At 39.5% G+C, this 25,684-nt stretch overlaps 2 protein-coding genes across 6 annotated transcripts in view; one reads left to right on the forward strand and one right to left on the reverse strand.

Moving 5' to 3' along the window:
- ttc6 (tetratricopeptide repeat domain 6) overlaps positions 1–25,684 on the forward strand; it is an 84,481-nt gene that overhangs the window by 39,189 nt on the left and 19,608 nt on the right. The window contains exon 31 of one of the 5 annotated variants that reach the window (XM_072689397.1): positions 11,342–11,702. The exons of the other annotated variants lie outside the window; for them this stretch is intronic. Coding sequence (XP_072545498.1) covers positions 11,342–11,402 — 61 coding nt within the window. The 3' untranslated portion in view covers positions 11,403–11,702. Of the gene's footprint in view, positions 1–11,341; positions 11,703–25,684 lie in introns of those variants that run through there. 5 annotated transcript variants of the gene reach the window in all.
- clec14a (C-type lectin domain containing 14A) lies at positions 80–1,903 on the reverse strand. Its single transcript, XM_072689412.1, has one exon. The coding sequence runs from the start codon at positions 1,823–1,825 to the stop codon at positions 662–664; it is 1,164 nt and encodes a 387-aa protein (XP_072545513.1). The 5' UTR covers positions 1,826–1,903; the 3' UTR covers positions 80–661.

The following is a 25,684-nucleotide window of genomic DNA, read 5'->3' on the forward strand; positions in this document are numbered from 1 at the left end:
TGTCTTCACTAATGTGCCATATTTGAATCAGGTCAGCTTACTTGTGGTCTCCTTCCCTCCTTCGCATTTATACGCCAAATGGCTTAGAATTCATATTTTATTTCAGACATTCTCTTATAATGATTCTGCTCTGAAAAAACAAAGACATTAGCACTCGGTTCTGCGGTCTTTTGACATTACATGGCATACATACATATACATATATTGACTTCCATCTATCATAATTGTCTGTTTTTAGGCTAGATCTAGGGAAATCTAGATTTCCCATCGTATTACATCACATATAGGCTGTTATATCGACATTTGTAATGTAACTTTTCCTGATTACCTTGTCCAACACAAAGACCTGAGAGGTTCAATATGAAAACATTCATGTTGAGATGAATGAATGAATGAACCCCTTGCACATTTTACAAAAAAAACATCCTTGGAAGTTTTAGTCTGTCCTAAATATCCTCCTGTCCTGGATATAATCTTCGCAGCATGCATCAGCACCCTGATTCTGATTGTAAAACAGCATGATTCAAAGAGTGAAACTGAGAAGGCAAACAGTGTGTTTTCAAAAGCAAGCTTTTCTACATTCATTGTCACTGAGGCACTGAGTTCTTTAAGAACACTGCAAGTCTGTGATCGAATTCCACATTACCACCAGGGCATTCTATTAGATCATCTCTTTTTCATTGACCTTCTCCATGGAGTCTGACCCGTTCAACGCCATGGACTCTTTAGAGGCCTCCGCTCTTTTCTTGGCCCGTTTCTTAGAGCGTCTTATAAGGCAGCATTTGACGATGGCCACAATGATCACAACCAGCACTACAAAGATCAGCAGAGCTATAATCACAGGGACGATTATGTTCGACAGGTCGCCAGTGTTTTCCTCAATGTGCACACTGTTCTCTGTTGTGTTGACTGGGTAAAGTAAAGAAGGATGCCTCCCATCCGTAGTAGTGGGAGTTTGGTTATCCTGGGGCTCATGGCTAGGCTCAAAAGGGGGCAGATTGTCTGCTTCATTGCAACTGTCCTTATCCAGACCATCCGCGCACTTACACACGTACGAGCCCGGCGTGTTCACACATACATGTTTGCACATGTGGGGTTGTTTACATTCATCCACATCCACACAGGATCCTTGTGCATCCTTCTTGTAGCCCTTGTCACATTCCAGGCAAAGTCCGGATATGTCTCTTTCTGTGTGGCTAGCCATCTTCCATTCATGGGTGCTCTTTGAACAAGTCAGTGTGAAACTGTCCAGATTGCTGCAGGTCACCTGAAGAGTGTACGGATCATTGTGTTTTTGTGTGATGTCAGCACTCCCGTGTATTGTCGGATGAGGGCAATGCCACTTCTTACTCTGTCCTTCATGTTTGCAAATAAAGGGATTTGCATGCTTGCAGCTGCTAGAGGCTAACTGCCAACGGTCTATTGTAGATCCTCTGTACGTCAGTGAGAGCAGTCCACAAAGAGCACCTGTGCAAGTACCATGAGGTTCCGATTTCCAACTAAAATCAGCAGCTTGCGTGCCATTGCCTACAATCCAGGAGAACCCCCTCAGGGGAAGATTTTCTTGAACACACTCTTTTTTGCTTTTCTTCAAGCCAATCCAGTAAGAAGTTACGCTTTGGCTTCCCATGTCCTCAATGGCTTGAAGAAGTTTTGTGATTTCGCTTTGGTTGGCAATGTTAGTCAGAAAACTATTATCCAACTCGCAGGATTTCTGAGCCTCCTCAAATGCATATTTGTCCGAGTGTACAGTGAAGAAAATATCAGGAGTGTTAAAGACAACATTCAGAATGTTAAGAAGATATAATCCAGTCCGGTAATCCATGCTTCTGTCCTGTGCCTTGTGTCCGTCAGCGGTGCTTCACTGTCAGCCTTCTGGCTCTCACTGTCTGGGACCTACCACTTTGTATGCGCTTTCTTAGCAACCCTGTGAGGTCCTCCCAAGACAACAAGCACAGGAAGTGTGCTCAGCCTTGATACGGAGCCCCACTTCCTCTAGGGTGGTGGTGCTGGTGAAGCAAAACAATAGCAACTTTGAAAGGAACTAGCTGCTCGCATTACCAGAGCCTTCCCAGCCTGCTCCCACAGACAAACTCCCATAGCCACAGAGTGATAGGTGAACCCAAACACACAGAGAACCGCAGGAAAAAATGACAGTGTGCTTTGCCACCGGTCACATAAGCCCTGACTTCAGAAACGGACACCCAAAAGCCTCCAGGGAATGTCATGTTTCACTTGATACAGTTTGGTTTTTGCCACTTTCCTAAAAGTGATGCTCTGAAAAGACAGGCAATATATATCATGACACCTCGGAGAGTGAACATGATATGGAGGAAGAAACATGGCTTCGTTGCACATGGGAATGCTGTCCACAGTAGCAACGTAGAACAGTCTGCACTGCACGCTTAACGCCAATGGCTTCCAACAAGTGCTGATTGACTTCTGGAGGTGTGTAAAATGCTTCTCTTGGGATTTAAAGCAGTGTTACATGTCCAACAGCTGCTAAACCATTCTATCTGGCTGATGGGCTGCTTTGTGAGGGAGCACCAGGTGCTTCCTGGAGGAAATGTCCATGAATGGCCGGAAGTGAAGTCACAATCAAAGAGCTTGATTCTGTCTGGTAACAGTGGGAGTGGGATACAAGCACAGGAAATGGAATTTTGAGTGGCAGGAAAAAAGAGTCACCAGAAAGCCTAGAGCAAAAACAACAAACGTGAACTCATGGCAACTAAGTAGGTGTTCGTCATCACTTCCAAGAACAATCATCCAAAATGTATGGAAGCTAAAAGCTTCATACATCAACTCAGTGTTTAGAGATTGGACCTCTTCCTTGTGATAGAAAGCTTGCTTAGAGTCTGATGCACTTCCTTCAAGTCTGATAATACATCACTGCTGTATAACTACAGCACCTAGGCTTAAATGTATACGATTGGCACTGATGCTGATAAAGAAATTCACTCCTTCACTTCTCCTACATTGACTGATTCTTAGTCAGGGAAATTTACCGACACGTTTATTGTGCGTCTTACATAACATTGCACAACCTACAGTTCCCACACTATGTTCCCACAGAGCGTGGACATTGTTGAAAATCTGACAATGTGAAAATATTTTTCAGGACATGCAGAAGAATGCTTTTGTACACATTATGCAGCTATTCAGCAAGAATATCCACAAGATTTCCTTTTGTTCTCTTTTCTAAAGGTTAGGGTAATGATCAACACTTATCTTTCAGTGGAAAACCTCCACAACATTAATACAGTAGTATGTGTGTACACATATTCATGAAAATAAGTAGAGTCCATTTTAATTATCTGTTGTATGGCAGTGGTCACAAACCCTCTTGGATATCTATCCTCCCCAAACAAATGCATGAGGCCAATCAAGGCCTTCTGAAGATGCTGAAGCAAATGTGGCAGACTGTGCTTTAAGTTATACTGTAAACACATCTGTATTATTTACAGGGAAATACTGTAAATAAAATGCAGTACTGTAAATAAATACAAACACTGTACATAGTCATATAAAAGCTCTGTAAAATAAAGGTGCATTCCAGCTTGGCTGTTATGAAAACTGTAGCCATACCAGCCCTTTGTGGATAAACCTGGAGTATATTTATGTCTGTTGTTGATTTAGTCTTTTGCAGTAAAGATACAGCTATGGAACAATTCTACCATTGTACAGGGAATATGCTGCCATATTTAGTTACAGTAAAGCTCTGGCAACCACAGCTGCCAGTCTTTACTGTTATTGTCATTTGATTGTACAGTGTACTGTTGGTGACCACTGCACTACTGTACGGCTGGCAGTTGAGCTGATTGGCTGTATGGTTAGCGATGAAGCTAATTGCTGTATGCTTAGCGATGAAGCTAATTGCTGTATGGTTAGTGATGGAGCTAATTACTGCAACATTAATAATGGAGCTGTATGAGCAATGAACACAGGCTGGCACTGCAGTGTGTGACTGTATAATGAATGATGTCATTATGTTCAGCATGTTCAGATGTGTAGGAGGAAGTGCCTGGCTGGCTTAATCATGGCACATGCATGGACATAGTCCATCTGCTGAGTTGTGTATATCCACAGTCTGAAAAGTCCATTCCACAGAAAAGTAGTTTATCTATGCTGCATTTGAAGATGTGGATTACTTAGCACTGGCAAACATTCTCAAAAACTAAAACGCTTAATAGTGTATTTAATTTCAAATGTCACAATAAGGAAAAAGGTCAGTCAGAGAGTCAGATGGAGATGTAGTCCATAGAAGATACTTTGACTGAGTGTCTTGCTATGCCTGTTAGTTAGTTAAGGTCTTTACACCTGGTCACTTCATGAATCTTGAGTATCAGGATTATATCTGGATAAGGTCAAGTCACACAAAATGCGTAAGTGTAACCACACCCTAGACGCATTAAAACCAGATACAAACCTGAACCCTCAAACCACTTCAGGAGGAGATCTGAGATGCATCTGAGCCACATGTTCAGATGCCACATGTCTCTCTAAGACATATTCGATAACCATAACCCCTCCCAGTACAACTGAAACACCAGCAATAAACTATGCAGTAAGCCGAGGTCTGGCAGTAAGAACCAGGTCTGGCAGTACAGGTACAAAACAGTTGGAACAGGACATCTTAAGACATGGGAAAGAGAGCGTGAGAAAACGGGGTTAGGAGGTGTGTGGCAGAAAAGTGGGTTTAACAGTAAGACAAGGCTGACCCAGAGGGTAGGCACCAGCACCCAACCACAAACAGACTCATGTAGACAGCAGAGGGCAGCTCAGCACATGGGGGAGAGAGATGAAAGGAGAAAATTAAGACAGGGATTAGGAGTGATTTAGGAGTATGAATGGACTGGTGTAGGGTCTGCAAAAGAAGTATATTAAAAGACAATAATAATGATCAGGATCCTGTAATCAGACCCGTACATAACAGTGTTAGTATGAAAACAGACTGTATCATCAAGGTAACAGTAGCTCATATATAATAAACTCCAGTATGTGTGCAGTTTCATGCACCGACTGTATTTGAAGGTGGTGATCAGTATGTAGAGAGGTCCTTTCTCTTCTGAACTGCAATGTATAAATATTTGACCAATCTGAAAACCAGGAAAAGGAAGTTTTCCGACCTCTGTTGCACCCTGAGTAAAACACATTTTGCTTGAATCATCAGTTTCTAAAAATCTTTCTGAAACCTGGGCAGTTTGTCTAGATAAATGCTGTGTATTGTACCATGTTAGAAACAGTGACAGAGTAAAGATCTCAGGCTCCTCTTGTTTGAGTAGAGAATACATCACTTAGCCCTCACCTTAGACCTGTTTCTAACTGTGCCTTGCAGTCCGAATGTACAACTGTCAGTCTGAAGTGGTAATAGTCATCTACCCTCTAGTCCAGAGCTGGTAGTCTGTTTTTCTCCTTGTTATTTTTGATTATGTTTGGTAGGGCTGTGACCTTGGTGGTTGTAAGTAGCCATAGCTTAAGCAGCTGCGTGTTAGTAAAGAGCTCCCTGAGTCCATTAAAACAGTAACAGAGCTAATTAGAGTACATACTGTCACTCCACATTCTCACAACACATGAATAAAATATGGTGACATTTAATGAACTGAACACATACAAGCAAGCCCTTGAGGAAACAGACAGTCCTCGAGAGTCTACAGCTTGTGTAATTGTTACTTTATTATTTATGCAATGGAGCTGAACAGGGCATGAGTGAGGGGCAGCGTTTTCTTTTTCCGATTTGCTTCAACAAACAGGACTTATTGTTCCGTCATCCATCCTTATTCAGTAACTACTAACTAACTAATTACACTGTCCTTTCTCTGCAAATGTCAATCCACAGATCTTATACTTAATAACTTAATAAATGGAGATGGGAAATGGGAATTTTGGCATGTCCAAAAGTCTGGACACCCTAAAATGCCATTACAAGGGCCTGTAATGGGAGGGACAGTCCAAAACGTTCAGCTCACATTTCTTGAAGTAGTTCTGGGTGGAGTTTGAGGCATGTTTTGGGCCTTTATTCTGTTCTAAAAGCCAGCCTCTTTTCAGCTTTAGTTTCTTGACTGACTGCATTAAATTTGCTCCCAAAAAATCTCCATTTACCTGTACAATGTTTCCTGTGCCACACAATCCTTAAGGGATGGTGATCCTTTTTTCTCCTAGCATATCTTTGGTGATAATATGAATTCCATTTGAACTTTTGAAATACTAGTGTCTGAAACTACTGTTTTATCTAGACTTTGCTATGTGTTCTTTCCCCTAACTGCTATTTCTCAATGATATTTTTGAACAGTATCTTTTTGTAGTATTTCCTGCTTTTTAGGCATCAGTAAGCTTCATTTTCAGGCCTTTATATATCTTTTTAGAGAAGCCCAAGACTGTTCAGTTTTAGCACAAGGTTTGAAGAGTCAGAGGATTTATCACGCTATGGAATTATCACCAGCTAAGAAATCCTAATGGCAGTTCATGACTGACCTGCTTAACCAGATTTAAGTCAGTTAAGGCCTGACAAGTTAATTACATTCAGTGATTTTACAACTGGAAAGGCGCTGTATATTTGAGCATATCACACACATTGCTGTTTTGTTTTTTTGTTTTTTAGACAACAATGGGTAAAAAGCACCATCAGTTTATATATATATGTACAGTGCCTGTACACAAATCCTTTTTATTTAGTAGAAAGTTATTATTTAGTAGTTTTTCCTTTAACATTAATGTCAATAAAAAAATATATAATGGAAAATAAGTGACTGCCTAAAATTTTACCCCCTTTCAGGCAACTGGTGATAGTATTATTAGCGCAGTTAGTGAAATGTAGATCACCTGAGTGCAGAGGATGTGTCGAAAGTCTGCAAGAGAACTATGATTTGGGAGAAGATTTATTTTCCAGGAAGACAATGACCCAAAGCACAGTAAAAGTTACACAGAAATGCCTTAAAGACAACAAAGGGAAAGTTCTGGAGTGGCCAAGTCGAAGCCCAGACCTAAATCAATAGAGAATTTGTGGCTGATGTTGAAAAGGGCTGTTTATACCTGATCGACATGCAACCTGACAGAGCTTGAGCAGGTTTGCACAGAGGAATGGAGTACAATTGCAGTGTCCAGATGTGCAAGCCTGACTCAGACTTATCCACACAGACTTTGCGGCCAAAGGTGCATTTACTAAATACTGACTTGAAGGAAGTGGAAAATATGTGCACTTACTTATTTAACACAATATATTTCACTTAATTGACATTATGTTGTAGAAATCTGTTTCCACTTTAAGAAGGTTCAAAAGGTTTGTGTACATTCTTGTCTAAAACAATACATGAAAATATAAAGATGTGCTTATTTTAAAGATGTGTTTATTTTAAAGATGTGGTTATTTTAAAGATGTGGTTATTGGTGTGGTTATTTTAGGAGCAGACAGGCTCATGGTTTTGCTGTGGAATTGTGGAGAAAATTAGAACACATTTCATTTCAAGCAAGAGTGATTTTCTCATATAGTGAGGTAAATTGTAGGCGTTTCAAAGGGTTCCAGGTCGTTGTTCCATGTGTTTATCTTAAAGGAGTTCCTCTCTTCCTCAGGCTGATCACCCCTGTCAGCCCACCCACATGATGCATATACTGAATAACATTACAGAGGGTGTGGGTTTCCAGCATTTTCATTTCAAATTGGATGTTGGAATGCACTTCGCTTCCCTTTTGCAGTTTGACCTAAAAGTGTGCTGTAAATTGATGACTGCAGAGGCCCCACAATGCTCTCAGGAGATAAGCCATGAACCGAGAATGGTTTACATACTGTAGTTCTTGTTGACATATAGTGGTATGCTGCAGGTCATTTGCTCAATTTGTGTGCTTTTCTAGATGATTCCCGGGGTGATCTTCCTTCAGGTCATTTTGTAGCGCAGGTTCGGCTCTAATAGACACAGTTGTTTACAACAGGGCAGCTTATATTAAGGTTTGGATTCAGACAGAGCTTGTGTGTATGATATCGGATATAAGCCGTGTACATAATGTCCCCAGTTTGCTGCTAGGTAGGACAGTGTAAAATAGCACTCCGTAGACAGCAAGTATATTTGTGGAGCAACCCAGTCTCTCTGAAACGCCAAATTCTGTTATTCTGGGGACACGACGGAATGCTTTCAGAGATTTGCCCTTATTACAGCGATCATACCGCCACCTCCATCCTCGCTCCTTCGGCATACGAGACAGTAAAAAGTGTTCCAGGATTTCCAAGCAGACCTATTCATAGCACCCATCAATCCTATAATGATTAGGACTGGATATTTAATTACAGCTCAGAGCTTCCTTGTTTCCTTTGACGCAGTGTTTTTTGTGAGGACAGTGGGTCGTGATAAGGTAAGCCATTATCAGCACAAAGAATACTGATATTTACATTGATTAACAACCCCTCCCCCTCGTACCAGGGAACATTTTCTGAAGCCTAAAAATATCCCAGCTTTCATCTGAAGATGTCACTCAAACAGGAAATGAATGTCAAAGACAGTCATATTGAGAATAATGAGATGAGGCTAATGGATTTGTTTCCTTTCCTTTGACTGATGTTTGTTTCTTATTATGAAAGTAAAAAAGAAACTCAAAGCTCTGAGTCTGTGTTTTCTCACATAATGCAGTACTACAGGGATCCCATGAACAGAAATTCCCTTATTGAGATTGATTATCCTTGTCCCTTTGTATTGAATAGACAATCATGCGGTTATAGATCTGGCCTGGGAAAGAATTTGAATTGATTTAGCCACTCTGTGTGTTGCTCCAAGCAGACCTACATGACTATTAGAACCCTACTAAGCAAGGCTATTTAAAATCAATTCCTAATGACACATTGAAGATAAAACTCAATGTCCGCTAGAAGAATGACCATCCTGAGCAAAGTCCTTCAGTGGATAATGTACTCAGTACAGTCAGTATCTATTAGATTGTTCAGGAGAACATAATGGTATGTTGAGTTGTGATGGTTGTATATACACTACAGTTCAAATGTGTGGAACCATTAGTCTAATTAGGATATTTTGTTAGTCACATTAATGTTAATATATATTAGATATTAGCTCAGACAGTAGATTTGAATATAATCTTGGACACACTCGGCCAAGTCACATTTTTATTTTTCTAAGTGGAAAAGTTATATACTGCAGAATTTAACATATAAAACATAAAATTTGACATATACAAAGACTGTGGTACATTTTTTGTTCAGCAAATTGAGCAAAGTGTGCTTAAAAAGGCTGTGTGTTTTATTCAGCGTCTAATTTGAAAGCATTTTTTTAAAGCAATTTTAAATGGTATTTTGCTCTACATTTGGAAATAACACAAGATTATAAAATAATAAGCATTTTAATATAATTGTGTATTTAGAATTATTTTCTGCTATTGATTGAGAATTGATTGTCACTACTGACACATAACATATTAATGTATTGATACATCAATTTACCAATACATGATGTATTGTATTATAACTCCATGCTTTTCCATGAAGAATTTCTAGGTTGGTAGGGAATTTATCTTAAGAGTTTATTTAAACATTAAAATTGTAGAATTCCATAGATGTATTTCGATATTTCTCTTGAAGTTTCTCTTAAATATCTTTATAGGTGTTCATTTTCCATATCTTCATTCTTCTACTCACTTAACTATTCACAGTAATGGAAATCTTATAGTTGGTGAGTTTCAGTGGAAATATTTTATGATTGAGGTTCTTGCAGTTCTGTTATACAGATTCAGGAGACACACAGGAGTGTCCTTGAGCCATGCAATGTTCTTCTTATTGATTTTTTTTTAACAGTAGACTACATTCAAGACCAGAGGTGGGTAGCATAGCCTTAACCTGTACTGGCCATAACCTGTATTGTTCTTTCAATTGCTGAGTCAAGCAGAGGTAGAACTAGCAAAAAAAAAAAAAAAAAAACTTGAGTAGGAGTCAGACCAAAAACCCTTCAAATGTTGAGTTCCCTATAGAACTGCAGTTGAGTTTCTTAGTATATCCAGCATGTACCAGCAAGCCAACTGAAGTTGTTGTGATTGTGTTTGTGTAAAATGAAAAGATAAAGCTTAAAAATGAGTGGTGTGAAGCCTAGACACACAGAACAGAAACACAGAAAGACTTAACAGTTCAGTGTGAATGGCAACGTGAACTGGAACTTCTCAAAAAAGCTTTATTTGTTTAAGTGAGGTCTCTTTAATAAAATATATAAGATAAAAAAATCACAACAAAAGAGACCTAGAACATGTTCCATCTGTCTACAACTGCCCTTGAACAACAGACTAAAAGAATGAGGAGGGATGTTTTGTAAAGGCGCTCTCTTCAGATTGATAGTGAAGACATTTCTAATCAACGGCATCGCAGCCACACAGTCACATGCTGCAGCAGTGGATGTGTTTCCATTATGTGGTTAGTTCTCTTTTATATATCAGTGCAGCTCGCAACTGAAACAGAGGTCAGAGAGACAGAATCATTCAGGCGGCAGTGAAAGAGAGCAGCGCGGGATGAAGGGATACATACTGGTCCTCTTGCAAATCTAACATAAAAACAGAATGAGAGATACAGCCTTAAGCATTATGGCAACATTAAAAAGTGCTGTTGTCATCTGATGATGCTGTTTCACTGCTGCTCTGAGGACGTGACGCGCAATGAGTGTCAGTTCAGAGCCAGTCATTTGGCAGGCGAGAGGGTTGTGTGACACGCATTAGTTGATTGTTGATTACAGATTTCGATCTAAATTTAAGGGAGAAGAACTGTGATCAGACTTCTGTCTGAAATGTCCTCTTGACAATTCTCCACAATTGGTCCAACTTTTATTTATTTTAAACTGTCTACAATGATCACAATTATCTCTATAGTTATAGTTATAGTTATAGATAGTGAAATTCTAACCTATAAACACTTCAGAATTTGGGTTGTAATGAGTTGCTGCTGTAAGAACAGTCCACTGTGTATTCATTGTTCAACAGGTCTTCAGTAAGTTTATCAGTCACCTGTGTTAGTTAGCACTGCTACATCTAGTTGACCAATATTACCTATAGTTCTCTGAAGGTTGTTCACCAAAAGCTTGACTAAGCTTTATTTACTCCATTTGTTATGTAAAGTCATTTAGTCAAACAGTTTAGTTGATTATAAAAACGAATAGCGTTTGCATACCTGTCCAGGATTCTGCATCCAACTCCATCCCTTTTGTGTGTAATAATTTCTCTTTTGGAAAAGCCATGTGCTTTGCTAGAATGATTATAATTTTATTAAGCTCTACATACTTCACTGTTTTGAGTAAGTAAGAAAAGGGAGAGAAATTTCACTAATGCACCTTTAAGAGAATGCAAATTCAGCCTTCTGTTTTCATTTCAGCCTTCTTCTCTCATTTGTCCTGCCACTCACAGAGGGAGAGTCTACAGCAGAACTGTTCTGAACTTTTTAAGAAAGAACATTCTAAAGAAAGAGCCACCAGCGCACTTCTAGCCAGCACTACTGACGACAGAAAAGGAGAGGCCTGGAGGAGGGAGCTCTTATCCTATAACTGTGCAGCAAATGAGAGCCATTAGCCAGGCTTAATAGGCACCAAAGCCATTAGCAAGCACATGAACAAAAGGCATGATCAATACTCACGGAGTGGCTAGACAATGCAAGATGGTAACTGCGGGTTTGATAGGTACACATGACTGGTTCGTGGCATTCATTTGTATTTCCTTGAAAGCTTTTAGCGCGCTGCAGCTCATACGGTGTGACAATATGAATTTACATGTGTTAACACAGATAAGCCCAGACCGTATGACTCATATGCATACCATTCATTCTTTACTGTTCATATGTGGAAACTAAGCATGCCAACAATAGCCTATTTTGAAAATGCTGTTTTTGTGATATCACCAAATGTCGCATTTAAATATCCACCTATTCAGGCTACAGCAGTTAAGTCTCACACACTCATCCTGAAGTTACAAGGAGGGCTATTTATTGAGGCAGCCAATCATAACAGGGGAAAAATTCATACATCAAGTTTATTCATTCATGCATACATTTACATTTTACATTTATGGCATTTAGCAGACGTTCTTATCCAGAGCGACTTACAAGGTTACTCGTATTACAAATTTAATAATGTAGAAATGTGGAAATTAAACTTTTTAGTATGTAACAACACACAATATGTACAAAATAAGAAATTGTGGATTAAATTGATGGTTTGTTCAAAGAATTTGCTTGAAATTACTCGAAGTGATGAAGTTCTTCAGGGATTCAAAAGTGGTTCTTATAAGGCATCGTTCCAAAAACAACCCTGGTTGGCACACATAAATCCTAATGTGAAATGAAACCCGTTGAAATAGAGATTATTAATATGCCAATGATTGAATGAGTTGCTGTCAAACCTTTGCAATTAGTGCATCAGCTGAGCCAATTTAGAAGTTGCTCTTTCTCACACAAACACAAATACACACACATAGTGCTGTCCAATCAATCGTGAAGGTGACCTCCTGGTTCTGGTGAAGCTAGTGTCAATGAGCAGCCCATAGCACGGTAATTAAGCCCATAATTCCAAATTAGCTCAGAAGGTCATCTGTCAGGTAGCTCACAGGCTAAGAACTGGCTGTAGCGCGACAGAGCTCAGCAAAATGTTCTCTCAGACCTTAACCATCCCTCACTGTAAACACGCTTACTGTAACAGATTCTGTGGACCTGCCACAAGTCTGTGCCTCTCAAGTACAAACATTATTAGCTTAGCCCTGCTGCTCCTCCACCGTGGAGATAAACATCTAATTCCACTAAGTACTTTGGCTTCTAGCATGTTTACAAGCTGTTTGCAGTTAGCACATTACAGCATATCTGAATATTAATGCATGCATAGGGATATGCCTTAGTGCAGGAGCTAAAAGGGGGAGTGCATATAGAGAGAAAGCGGATAATAAACTGCGAGATGATGTATTGCGCAGGGCCGCAGCCCATTCAGAACCAAAGCTAGAGAGAGGTCAGTCTCTCCGTGTGCTATTCATCACCTTCTATTTAAATGCCCCAGTCTGGGCTGCACCTCATCAATTACTAAATGTCTCATATGTTTATTGCAGTAGGCACAGAATACAAATGGTGGCTGTATTTGGAATACTGATCAAGTTTAAAAACAAGTATTTACTTTATTTGAAGGCCACATGGACTTCATGAAACATGTAGAAGCATTGTATAGCATATTTAAACCCAATACTTGATTACTAATGAACAGCTTATGTACACTGAAAGGAGCATCCCTACCTGCAGTGAAGCATGGTGGTGGCTCGACGATGCTCTTATGCTGTGCAGGACCAGATGGATTCAATCAAGTACCAGGAAATCGAGTAAGGAAGCTGAAGCTTGGGCATCACTGGACCTTCCAACAGGACAATGATCCTGAGTATACCTCAAAGTCTTACAAGGCTTGGTTTCAGAAAAAGGTCTGGAAGATTCTGGAGTGATTTTCACAGTTGGCTGACTTGGTGGGATTTGAAGAAGGCAGTTGCTGCACACAAACCCAAGAATAGCTGGTCTCTGGTTGTGCATCTTGTTTGCAGAAGGTCATAACAGCCAAAGGGGGCTCTACTAAGATGCTTGTCATTAAGGGGTTGAATAATTCTGAACCTGTTTAACCACAACAGGTGCAGTGAAAAACATTGGTTATCTTTATCTACAGTGGCATCTGCCAAGGAGTGGACATATTAGTCAGAAATTGAATAGTCAGTTCTTGAAGGTGATGTGTTAAAAGCAGGAAAAATGAGCAAGTATAAGTTATTATGATGACTAGACGACTGGGACTTACCAAAAGTAGTCTTGGGGACCTAAGGCTTATTGATGCTCATCCAGGTCCCACCTCACAACTTTAGGACTTAAAGGATCTGCTGCTAACGTCTTGGTGCAAGATACTCAGAAAATGCCTTTATCAAAATTATATGTCATTAAAATGAATAAAGCACAATATCTATAATAATTCCAAGTACACTTTATGGCAAACAGTTAGTGGACATCTGCTCATCCAGTATTGCTCAAACACTGGATGAAAATCAAAAGAATAAAAAAAATATTTTGTCCCCCTCTGCTACAGCAACAGTCCCTACTCTTCAGGGAACACTTCACACGAAATTTTGGAACATTGCTTTGAGGATTTGATTACAAGTAGCCTCAAGAGCATTGGTGAGGTCAGGTACTGATGTTGAATGATTAGTTCCAGATCACAAACACCACTCCAACTCATCCCAAAGGTATTGGATGAGCTCCATCAATCTAGATAAGTTCCACAGGTCCACTACTCCACAGCTCAATGCTGGGGGTCTTTATAGCCTTCTTGTCAATGCTTTGCATGATGCATTTGCATTTGAATATTTGTGTCAGCAGTGGATGTACTTCAATGCAGCTGAAGAGACTTTTACTTTTGATATTAAAACAAGCAATGTTGTAGTTTTGTGCGTAACTAAAAAGGCAGATACGTCTGCTTCTATTGAAGCAATGTGTTTCAATCAAATACAATATTTTTATTCTTTGTCAGATGTTTGCATATGAGAAATTCAAATAATTATCATTTCAGTTTAAGGGAATCTACATGTTTGCTTAGGAGGAACCACTACATGGCTGTAGTTCTGCCACTTCCTTTGCCCATTTTGGCATTAACGTGCATTTTGTATTGAGATATTGAGGTATTGAGTATCTGAATCTACTTTGACTGGATTCTGTTACACTTATCATTAAAATGCGCCCGCAGTGAGATCCGATTTTACTTTCTTACGTAAGAAGCACACCCATGCCTACATCATTTCCCTTTCACTTCATGTAAACAGTGAAGGTACAGTTTCTACAACGTGGTGGAACAGTAGATGGTTCTCATATTTCTGTAACGGCTCTATCAGAAAATGCAAAAGACTATTACAAATTACATAGCTACAGTAGAACCAACTCTGTAATACTGCGATCATCTACCGTATAAGTACATACACACACACACACACACACACACACACGCACACACACACACACACACACACATAGTGAGAGAGACAGAAAGAGCAAGAGAAAAGCCAAGATCTACAGTAATTATTACTTGTATTAGCGTTTTTTTGACAAACGTGTTTCTGCTTGCCTGGCAGAATCCTAACACAGAAAACACATTCTGTTGATTGAATGATTTGCATTAAATGTTCACACCTGGCTTTTCATGCGGAAGAGTAAAATTCAAACGTGATCCGATCACCAAAAACACCTGTTAGAGCTGAAACAGGCTGGTGGAGACTTATTTATTAGGTGATGCAGTATGTGTTCAGTGTGTTTGGATGATATTCTAGGAGCCTCTCACATTTGATCTGTTGGCTTTGTGTCGGTCAAATAAGATCTGAAACTTTTGCACTAATGAAATTTCATGTCAGAGGGCAGTAAAGGGTACTACTCCATGCAGTGCTCCTTGAAGTGAAGCAACAGCTTCATGACAAATGTTCTGACTGAAAATGGCTTCAATGAATCAGCATCAACAGTGAGAACACTTTGTTCTTTCTGTTGGTTTCACTGATATTCTTCATCAGCCGTGGAAACCACAGTTTTGTCATAAGAATTCAACAACAATGTGCTTTCCAAACACTGGCTCCTGCATAGGCCTGAAAGACGGGTATTTTTTCATAAGGACATTTGCTGGCTATGCTGCTGATTTTTAACAGTTTCACCCAGATCTTCAAGTGCCGTGTTCTGCACTGCTAACGGTATCTCTGCTGGATTACGCTACCAATTTTCATACAGCACAAAAGGGAAAGAAAGCTGCTGAGACTGATCCTTTGCTTTCTTCAGGCAGCCTGGAAGCTAATTTTTATACAGAGACTGAAGGACTGATATTGTATATATAGTATTCGGGTGTTAGTGGTGGGTGTTGGTCTATATGACATTCTGACTATAGTTCTGGGATGCTGAATATTTCAGCTTCCTTTCAATTTACTCTGAGCTGTTCCATATTATCAAAAAAATACGATAAGGTGTAGGCAGACCTTAGCTCTAACAAAATGTTCTGTATAACCTCACAGTGAAGAGTTACAGGTTTAATGGCTGTGTGTTATTCTGCATTAAAGGGAGGGTAATTAAGAAAAGACTGCGTTTGGTGGTTGTGCAGTCATTAATCCATTAACCTGACTCTATATTTGGAGTACGGTTCAGCCGATGATTGACAGTTATGGTTTAGCACCGCTGGCCCACTTGTATTTCCAACAGAGGCTAATAACATGCCTGTGCTTGAAGGCCATTTACAAAGCCCTGCCAGCAAAATGCAGAGATCTTCTTACACTTCAATAACATGATCTGGCAAGTGAAATTATGTATTCAATATATGAAATAGGTTTCATTATGATATTAATATTATAATTATTAGTATTCAGTTTTGTTCTAGGCAGTTAATTGTTTTGTGTAATTTATGGGCTTGAAACAAGCAAAGAATATCTGGCTGGGGAAAAAGATGATTTGCCTTGATAACTGACATAGAAATAGAAATAGGTAAAATAATCTTGTAAATCTCATTTCATTATGACTAATATTAGATACACTATATGGACAGAAGTATTGGGACACCTGCTCATTAATTGTTTCTTCTGAAATCCAGGATATTAAAAACAGCTTATCCTGCTTTTGTTGAAGTACCTGTCTCTACTGTCCAGGAAGAAGGCTTTCTACTAGATTGGAGCACTGTTATGAGGATTTGATTGCATTCAAGAGCATTATTGAATGATCACCACCTAACCTCTTCCCCAGCCAAGAGGGCAGTAGTGGCTTAGTGATTGGAACACTGGGTTGTAGATGACAAGGTTGTGGGTTTGATACCTAGGTTTGCTAAGCTGCAACTGTTAAGCCTTTGAGCAAGGTCCTTAACCCTCTCCACTCCCTGGGGGCTGCCCACTGCTCTGGCATGTGTGCTCACTGTATTACTGTGTGTATTTGCTCACTAAAGTGTATGTGTGTTTTCACTGCACAGATGTGTTAAAGGTGGAGGCCATGTTCACTCAATATCTAACACAAATGGTGAATATGGTTGTCTTGTCTTGTGAGAGAGAGTCACATTCTATTGGCAACACAGGAACTAGACATGTTGTGTGTGCATTTGCACCTGTGTCAGCAGTAGGTGCAACTTTAGGGTAGCTGAATGCATTCATTAGAAGGGGTGTCATCTAGTGACACCCCTTACTAGATTTAACATGATTTCACTTGCCAAGACACACTTTTTGCTGTGTTGCTAGTTCTTATTTAACTGAGTCGACACTTATTTAAATGAAATGGTTTAATTAGCAGATGAACTGGCTGCCGGCAGCTGTTGGGAGAGGATGATGACTTAATGCAGATTGCATACGGACTGAAAGTGACCATGAGGGAGAGAAGCAATAAAACTAAACACAATAACTCTCTCAGTGCTTTTGGCAAACAAGGTACCCTCTCCTCTGACTGAAAAGAACAGTAACTGTGAGCTCTCGAACTCATGCGTTATGTCCAGTGGATCTTGGCCTTGATTGATCAGACTGACCACCAGCACCTACCTGAGCATGCTTAGCAATGGCTGAACCCTTCTATTTTCCATTAACTTTTAATCTCCACACACAGACACAGATTGCTGAAGAAAGCATGCAATGTTCCGTATTGGAGATATGAGTCTTGCGCTGCACCCAGATTAATGTCACACCTTGAATACCGTTAACAACTCAAGATCAAGATCAGATTTGGCATGTGTGAAATTTCAGCTTCCCAGTCAAACACCCACTTCATTTCTCACCAGTGATTAGGCTGGCCACCGAGCACAACAATTTAAAACACGGCGGAATAAGCAGGATAAACACACTCTAACGGCAAGGCCACACTGGCACAGCCTATGCCTTTAATCCTGATTTCCTCATTCAGCACTGATCTGAAAACTAATTTACACGTTTAGTCGTAATAAACGATTAACTGTTGCATCCTTTAATATATATGACTGATGCAACCGGATGGCAAATTGAGCTCTTAATAATAATTACATATTTCATCACATTTACAGTGCTGATGTATCTCCTTACCCTTAATATCTATTTACACATTTAGCCTATCTCTCTCTCTCTCTCTCTCTCTCTCTCTCTCTCTCTCTCTCTCTCTCTCTCTCTGTGTGTGTGTGTGTGTGTGTGTGTGTGTGTCTCACTCACTTTCACTCTCTTTCTGCCTATTTCTCTCTCTCAAGAATGAACATGTAAAACATTAAGTACCCAAGACGTAAGACTTTGACAAATACAAATACAATGATATCTAAATAAAAAATAATTATAATAAAGAAATAATACTAATACTGATTAAGGTCAAAAGGATAGATTAAGGATCTTAAGGATAGATGGGTAAATAGATAACACTCTCTTTCTCTCTCTCCATCCCTCCCTCCCTCTCTCTCTCTCTCTTCGTGAGAGAGTGACCCTCCACTAGTGGGTCATTAGGCAGTGAGAGGAGTCCTGATAGAGTGTCATCATTATGGATGACATTTTAGCAGCGGGGCCACATTGTGTATTTATGACCTGCTGGTCTGCTGCACTGCAACAGTAACAGCAGTCAACAGTTTAAGCATCTCACTCTCATAACTGCCCTTCAGGGATCACTAGTTCCTTCCTGCACTCTCGCACATAAACCCATTTGAAGATAAAAGACACCATTAGTAAGATGCTGCCGGGGTGTGTGGCATATGCTTGCAAGCTAATCTCTTTGTTGGAGTGCTGTATTGAGCTTTCTCAGAGCACCTTTATTTACACAACCTTTGTTAATTTTTTTAAAATGTAGGAGTTGTTAATTTCCCGTGAATTTTGGACCAACACAGTAGATATTACAGGATTTTACATGAATGGGACTTGGGTTATGCAGCGTTATGCAGTTCTCACAAGCGTTTTGCTTTCTTCTGCCACATAAGCAGGGCTGGATTTGGCTGGATTGTTGCACCAGCAGTGAAATGCACCTAGTTTTTTGCACATGCTGGTAAACCCTAGAAATAGAACACCACTTGCTCGAGTTGATCCATCTGTATTTACTCTTTATAGTGCACCTCATGTGTTTTTACATTTTGGCAATGACATCTATGGTGAAGGCTGCAGTCATTTAAGATTTTAGTTCAACCTTTGGAAAACAGTACAGCAGCTTCTCTGACTCCACGTGCTGAGAGAGGACATGAAAAATACAAGCACATCTTCATCGTTTTGTAAGTGACTATCAACCTGAGAGCAACATTTTCTATTTTTGAGTTCAGAACTTACATGGATGACAGTGATGAGCTGTGTAGATCCACAAATAATTTGGAAAACTTTGCACCTGGCAATTCTCAGGACAATGTCATACTGTACATTACTATTGTTTGACTGTGATGGGATAACAGAAACGTAAGAAAGAATAAAGTGGGTGATAAGATGATGGGAAAAGATCATTTAAGGTAGGATTTCTAGAAATAAAAAAGGAATGTTTTTTAAACTATGCAAGTATCATAGCAATACTGACAACTGTTTCAGTTGGACTCAAAATTTGCTGACACATCAATCCAAGCTGGTATTTTTCTCTATGGATTCTGGTTTGATACAGTGAATTCTCCCCTTGGTTAGGACTTCACACAACGGCTTAACCTAGAAAGTGTCAGACCATTACAATAGTATTAAACAGCTGGAAAACAGATGACATTTAAGCTGCATGATCGCTATGGTAACCAGAAACACTGCTCTGTTCTCATCATGCACACATTGCACTCACTGGTTCTTTCAACCACAGGGGTGCCACGTTCGCTAACCCCCAAACCCCCCCACCCCCCCCCCCCCCACCACCACCACAAGCTGGGGTAGTTTGAAAATGCCGGCCTAGGTGAAAATGATGAATTCACAGGGTGTTATTTTTGGGGTACTCTCTAAATGATCCACAGCGCCAAAAATATTTGATATGTCAGATTTCAGACAGTAGAAGGTCACGTTCTGAGGTCCCATTCTATTAATGGTCTTAAAATACAGTTTTTTGCAAGGTCAATATGAAAATTCAAACAGTAGATTGATTTAGTTTATAGAGATATAATTTTGAAACGCAGATGTTTGGACACATGTTTTGTGGGTAGTTTCATAGCATCTTTCAGTATCATTCAGTCATGTTGGTCTTTAAAGGCAGGCAAGAACATCTGCCCAAAATGAAAATTAATTATTAAAGTACATTTGTGTTTATATTGTGCTTGTCCAATACAAAACACTACTTAAAACTAATTGACACTATTATTATTATTATTATTATTATTATATCCAATAACATTATTATTATTTTAGGGAATATGTTTCCAGAGGAGTGTGGCTAGTTCATCACTTTTCTTATTTTCCCTCTGTATAAATGAACAACAGACAAAGTTAGAAATCCTGTAAAAGAGCTTGCAGAAAGGAGCATTACTGTAACAACGGGTCTTTACATTTAAGGCCTTAAGGCTTAACTGAAGGTCAGATAGCTCAAATAGCCTTAGTTTACCACTGTATTATTTCATACAGATATCTGACTGGGGCTTTAAGCCAAGCAGGCCTCAGAAGTGTGCAGCAACAGTCTCAGTGGAATGAGGAAAGGCTGGCTTGACACTGTAATCTGACCACATCATTGTTTCCTGCTTCGGTGGGCTTTGCTTCTTCTCCACTGACAAGGAGAGGGGCAAAAGGTCATCGTTTATACCTTGAACCAACTGTGTTTAGTGAGCGGAATGCACAGACAGAGAGCTTCAATCTGGAGCAACTCTGAAACTCCCAGTACCTTGATCTGATGGGGTGACAGTTGGCAGCGATGCCAGGCTAGACACCTTGCAGAGTATCTTTTGTGCAGGTAATGCTGTGTGAATGATAGAAATAGGCTACAGAGACTCTCTCAGCGGGGTGTGCCGCAGGAGAACACTCACCAAGGCAATGTTTGCTCTTTCGCCTCAGCCAGGGCAGAAGGTGTCAGTATGTTAAATCAAGAATTTATGCTCCGCTGTTTGAATAGGTTTTGTGTTGACAGAAGATATGGGGCTGGCCTTTTGTGCACGCTCAGTACTCCATGTTCACTGATTTGGACGTCAAACAGCACCATTCTTTTGTGGCTTAAGCGCACATAACTCAAAGTATCAAAGGTCCCTCATAACGGCCATCGCCATAGAGACAGCAAGAGTGTGTGATGAAAGTGGTTTCGGCTTTGCGTGCGTTTTTGGCTGGTGGAGAAGAATGGTTTCACTATGGCAACCGACTGCAAAAGGTGGAGGTTGTGTATTAGTGTGTAATGACTACACGTATGCATCATTTGTCATTTCAGGCACATATTTCACCTATGCAATCTGCCTTCTAAGAATCTGAGGTTGTGGAATGTGGATTCAGTGTGCACTAGTAATGTTCTGCTAGCACTGTAACACTCATAAGCAAAGCTCCTGACCATACCACCCTCTACAGGCACTGGAAACATGTCTGACTCTGGGTTCTTCACATACATAACCTAGTTGGAATGAAGCTGAGTAGTAAAAAATATATACTTTAAGCAAAGAGGGTTCTGTACATTACTTAACAGGGGTTGTTTGAAACAATAGAAGAAAAAGCCATTATTGAAGTTATTGAACCTCCTAATTGGGTTTATTGTCAGAATTTACAAACATTCAGCTGTTTCTAATAAACCAATCAAACAAGAACAATAGAATTAGCTCAGTGGTCAAAATAAGAAGTGATTTTTCTAAATTCACAAGTGTCTTTAGTACATAGTAGAGCACCCTTTTGCTGTTAAGACCTGCTGCAAACAGCAGCTTCTGACAGCACTTCAATGGCCTCCAGTTCTCTAATATTCTTGGGTTTGGGTGCTGCAGTCTCATCTTCCTCAAATTGTCCCAAAGATTCAAGTCAGAAGAATCCTCTAGGACCTTCTTTGAAACCAACATTTTCTCATAGGATTTCCTGATACTTCCTGATAATATGGATTAAATTAATCCACACATTGCAGGTTTCCAGAGAAAGCAAAGCAGCCCCAGAGCATCACTGAGCCGCCGCCCTGCTTCACTGTAGGTAAAATGTTCTTTTTAGCACATGCTTCATTCGTCCTCCTCCAAATGTATTGCTGATCCATATGTCAGAAAAAGTCCAGTTTTGTTTTATCATTCCACAGAACAGAATCCCAAAAGTTCTATGGGTAATTTAGATAGTTTTGGGTAGCTGATATTTCTTGTGCTCTTTGGTCAGTAGAGGTGTGCAAGCATGGCAACATTTAGCATGTAGTATGCACCTTACTGTGCAAACTAAAACATCAGTGTTTGCTGCCACAAAATCTTGCCACTAGTCTTTTGCAGTCACTCAAGGGTTTCTGACCATCTGCCTCTTTATAACAGTGGCAGCCAGTGATAGCTTTCTCTTTTTTTCTCTAGGAACAGTCAGTGCCTTTGCTATTGTTTTGTATCCTTTTCCTTGTTTGTGGAGGGCAGTGATCTCTTCTCTGAACTTTCTGGACAACTCTGTTAATCTAGCCATATTTCTAACATACAATCAATCCCCTAGCCTGTCCATGTATTTGATATATCTCAAGCACACTTGATGGCCTTGCTTTGTCAGATTTGCAAATTTGTGCTACAATGAAGTATTCTGTTCAGGGGGATGAAGAGATCTGAGACTACAGTGGTCATTCAAAGTGGCATTGTGTGTTGAATTTGGAGAAAGCACTTCATAAATTAGTTGTGTTAAACTATTCTATTTTTTCTTCTTAGATTGTTTTTTAGAAACAGCTGAAAATCTGTACATTTTGTAAATAAACCTCATTTGGGGGTTGAATAATTCCAATTATAGGTATCTGACCTCTGCCTTTAATCTGTGCAGTAAACACACATATGGGGGACAGTGAGCACACATGCCCAGAGCAGTGGGCAGACCTAGCTGCAGCACCTGGGGAGCAGTTGGGGGTTAGGTGGTTTGCTCAAGGGCACTTCAGTCGTGTCCTGTTGGTTCAGGAGATCAAACCAACAACCCTCTGGTCACAAGGCCTCTTCACTATCCTTCAGACCACAGCTACCAGTAAACCCTGATATTACGTTTAAATGAGGACTTGGCATTTAAGAAGGTTTCATGGTTTATTAGCGCTGAAGTACTGTTAAAAGGTTCTGAATAGAGCCATCTACAGCAGGGTTTCAGTCAGAGTGAAGAAACTTTTAAAAAACAGAACCATTAAAGACTATATTTTAGTAAAGGTGTATACAAATGGTAAATAGGTCATGTGATGACATATTAATGCATGACTTTTCAATACAGTGCAAAAATATCTCATATGATTAATAACAAACAATAAAGCTTTGAATACAGATAGCTACTGTTCTTAAAACCTTCACAGCTGACGTCAAGAAAGATTCATCTAAAAAAAATCTTCTTCAGTGCAACTGGAGCTCTTATATAAAGATGTGATGACTCGCCATATACCAGAATGAGTCATGTATAAAATTATAGCCAATGTTAAAAATGTACTGGCTTCAGAGTTTTAAGGCAATCAGACCTGGAGTCTGGCCAACTGGGTCAAGATCATAGAGGAAAAGGTTTTTTTGAGCCACTTCAGCACTAATTAATCATAGAACATTCCTAAATGCCCATTTAAAGCTTAATGTCAGGGCCAGATGTATTAAATTAGTTTTTGTGGTACAACTTATTACAGCCAGAAAGAGAGAAAGAGAGAGAGAGAGGGGCAAATTTAGTGTACAACAAACAACAGGTGCACAAGTTCTTATTTGAATTTATTTCTTTTTTCAAGCTATACATGTATAGTTGATAGCTAATGTTTTCTTTACTGTTATTTCTATGTATACTGTATGTCACATATGATTTTATTATTATTAACAATGGGTTTTGCAGTGTTTTGACAAGAGCTTTGTAAATAAAGCAAATGTTGACACTGACAGCTGCTAACAGTGATAGACTGGAATTGCACTGTCCATCATAAAGCCATACCATACTACTAACTCCTGCCTCAGCTAGCAGAAGCTCAGAGATGAAAAATAATGACACTACTGAGTTTGATTGGCAGTTCTCCACCTCGCCTGTTTAAGCAGGCAGACTGTTCCTGATTTCATTTCCAAAAAAATCCAAGGACAAAAAATCCAACATACCAGCTTGTGCAAAACCTTCACTGACTCGCCATATTGAGGATTCCCTTTTTGAATGGAACAGTGTAATCGTTAGTATGAGCTACAGTGCTAAGTCTGGGATAGGACACACTTCACAATTTGGCTGTCTGCCAAGAGGAAAGAAAAACCTCATCACAACGAGCTACTGTAGTGGCAGCACAGCCCCGGAAAATGGATCATGCAGTGATGATTAATTTGTGGCTCGAGGAAAAGCCAACGCAACTAGATGATTTTACAGTTTCCTCAGTTCCCTGCTCTGCTGGGTCACGGGCTCATCACAGCACAAATGCCCAGGCTGATGACTGAATATTATTCAGTTTGTTTATCATTTCACTTTCAATTTGAACGACCTCAAATACAAATGCTAACGGGAACCAGATGGTATCCTGTGCCATTAACATCTACTGGGTGAAGTCACTACCACCCACAAGACAAACATAACCAAGCACAGTCATCTTCCACTCTTATTTCTCATTATTCCATTTAAAGTTTACCATTTAGATTCATCATTGATGTGTTGAGCAATAGCAGAATACAGAAGACATACTAAGGGATAAAGAGAATAGACTTAACTTCTGAATGGTGGTAGCACATAAAAACATTGAGGCAGTTTTCCTTATTCAACATTTTCTGCATCTTAGTTTAGGTAACATTTCAGAGACCCCTCACCATTCATTTTATTTACTGTTTATTCCCATCTGTAGGCTATTTCTGTTTTTGTTTTTTTTTTTCATAACAGGGCACTGGAAAGAAAAGCTGTCAAATTAGTAAAAAAGAATAGATTGTGTAAAAAAAAACAACTAGAAAATCAAATTTTTTTTATTTATTAGAGAAGGTTTAATTGTGTCAGCAAGGACATATGAGATTTAGCTTACATGTTATTTAGCTTATAAAGGAATGAAGACAACATAATTAAGACTACAGTATGTCCAGCAGTCAGCGAATCAGTGTTAGCAATTTTCTTACCTTCAGATATTTATTTAAGAAGAAAATAATGATGAACATCAACAGCAGCAGCATCTCACAAACACTACATCACTCTACATTTTGAAAAATCTACCTATAATGCAATTACTCACTTTTTCCACTGTAATTGTAACAGATTACAGTTATTGTGTTTTGTACCCTGATGTTCTCTTATGAAGGACATTGAATGCCATTACATGTATTCTGTGACCCTGTGTGTGAGAACTTTCCCTTCTCCCATCCCATAATGTCTCCAGACTTATGACCTCCTCACACTTGATGAGCAGGCCTAACAGCATAGTTCCGAGTTAATGTACCTCCCCAAATGTTTCTGGACACAGATCTGTACTCACAGCTCTTGAGTGGTACAGTGTAACGTGAGATCATAAGTGTAAAACGACTTTTTTTAGCTCGACAAGTGTTTTCCAAAATAATTATCTTGAGATTATTTTTCTCAATACAGTTTAGTTCACAGCTGGTCATACTTTAGCTTGAAGAAAGCACATCTGCTCCAACTAATGAGCACTTTTTAAATGTGTCTTTTCCATCTGGATCAGTGTTCAGGTTTTGCGGTTTTGGTTTGAGGCTAAATTCAGCAGGACGTTTCTACACTGCTATAGATTATT

This window comes from Salminus brasiliensis, chromosome 10 (assembly GCF_030463535.1).
Source record: "Salminus brasiliensis chromosome 10, fSalBra1.hap2, whole genome shotgun sequence".
In the NCBI taxonomy this organism is placed as follows: Eukaryota; Metazoa; Chordata; class Actinopteri; order Characiformes; family Bryconidae; genus Salminus; species Salminus brasiliensis.

Bases quoted from the DNA above. Each gene is read 5' to 3' on its own strand.
- clec14a (XM_072689412.1), bottom strand. From the start codon at position 1,825: ATGGATTACCGGACTGGATTATATCTTCTTAACATTCTGAATGTTGTC.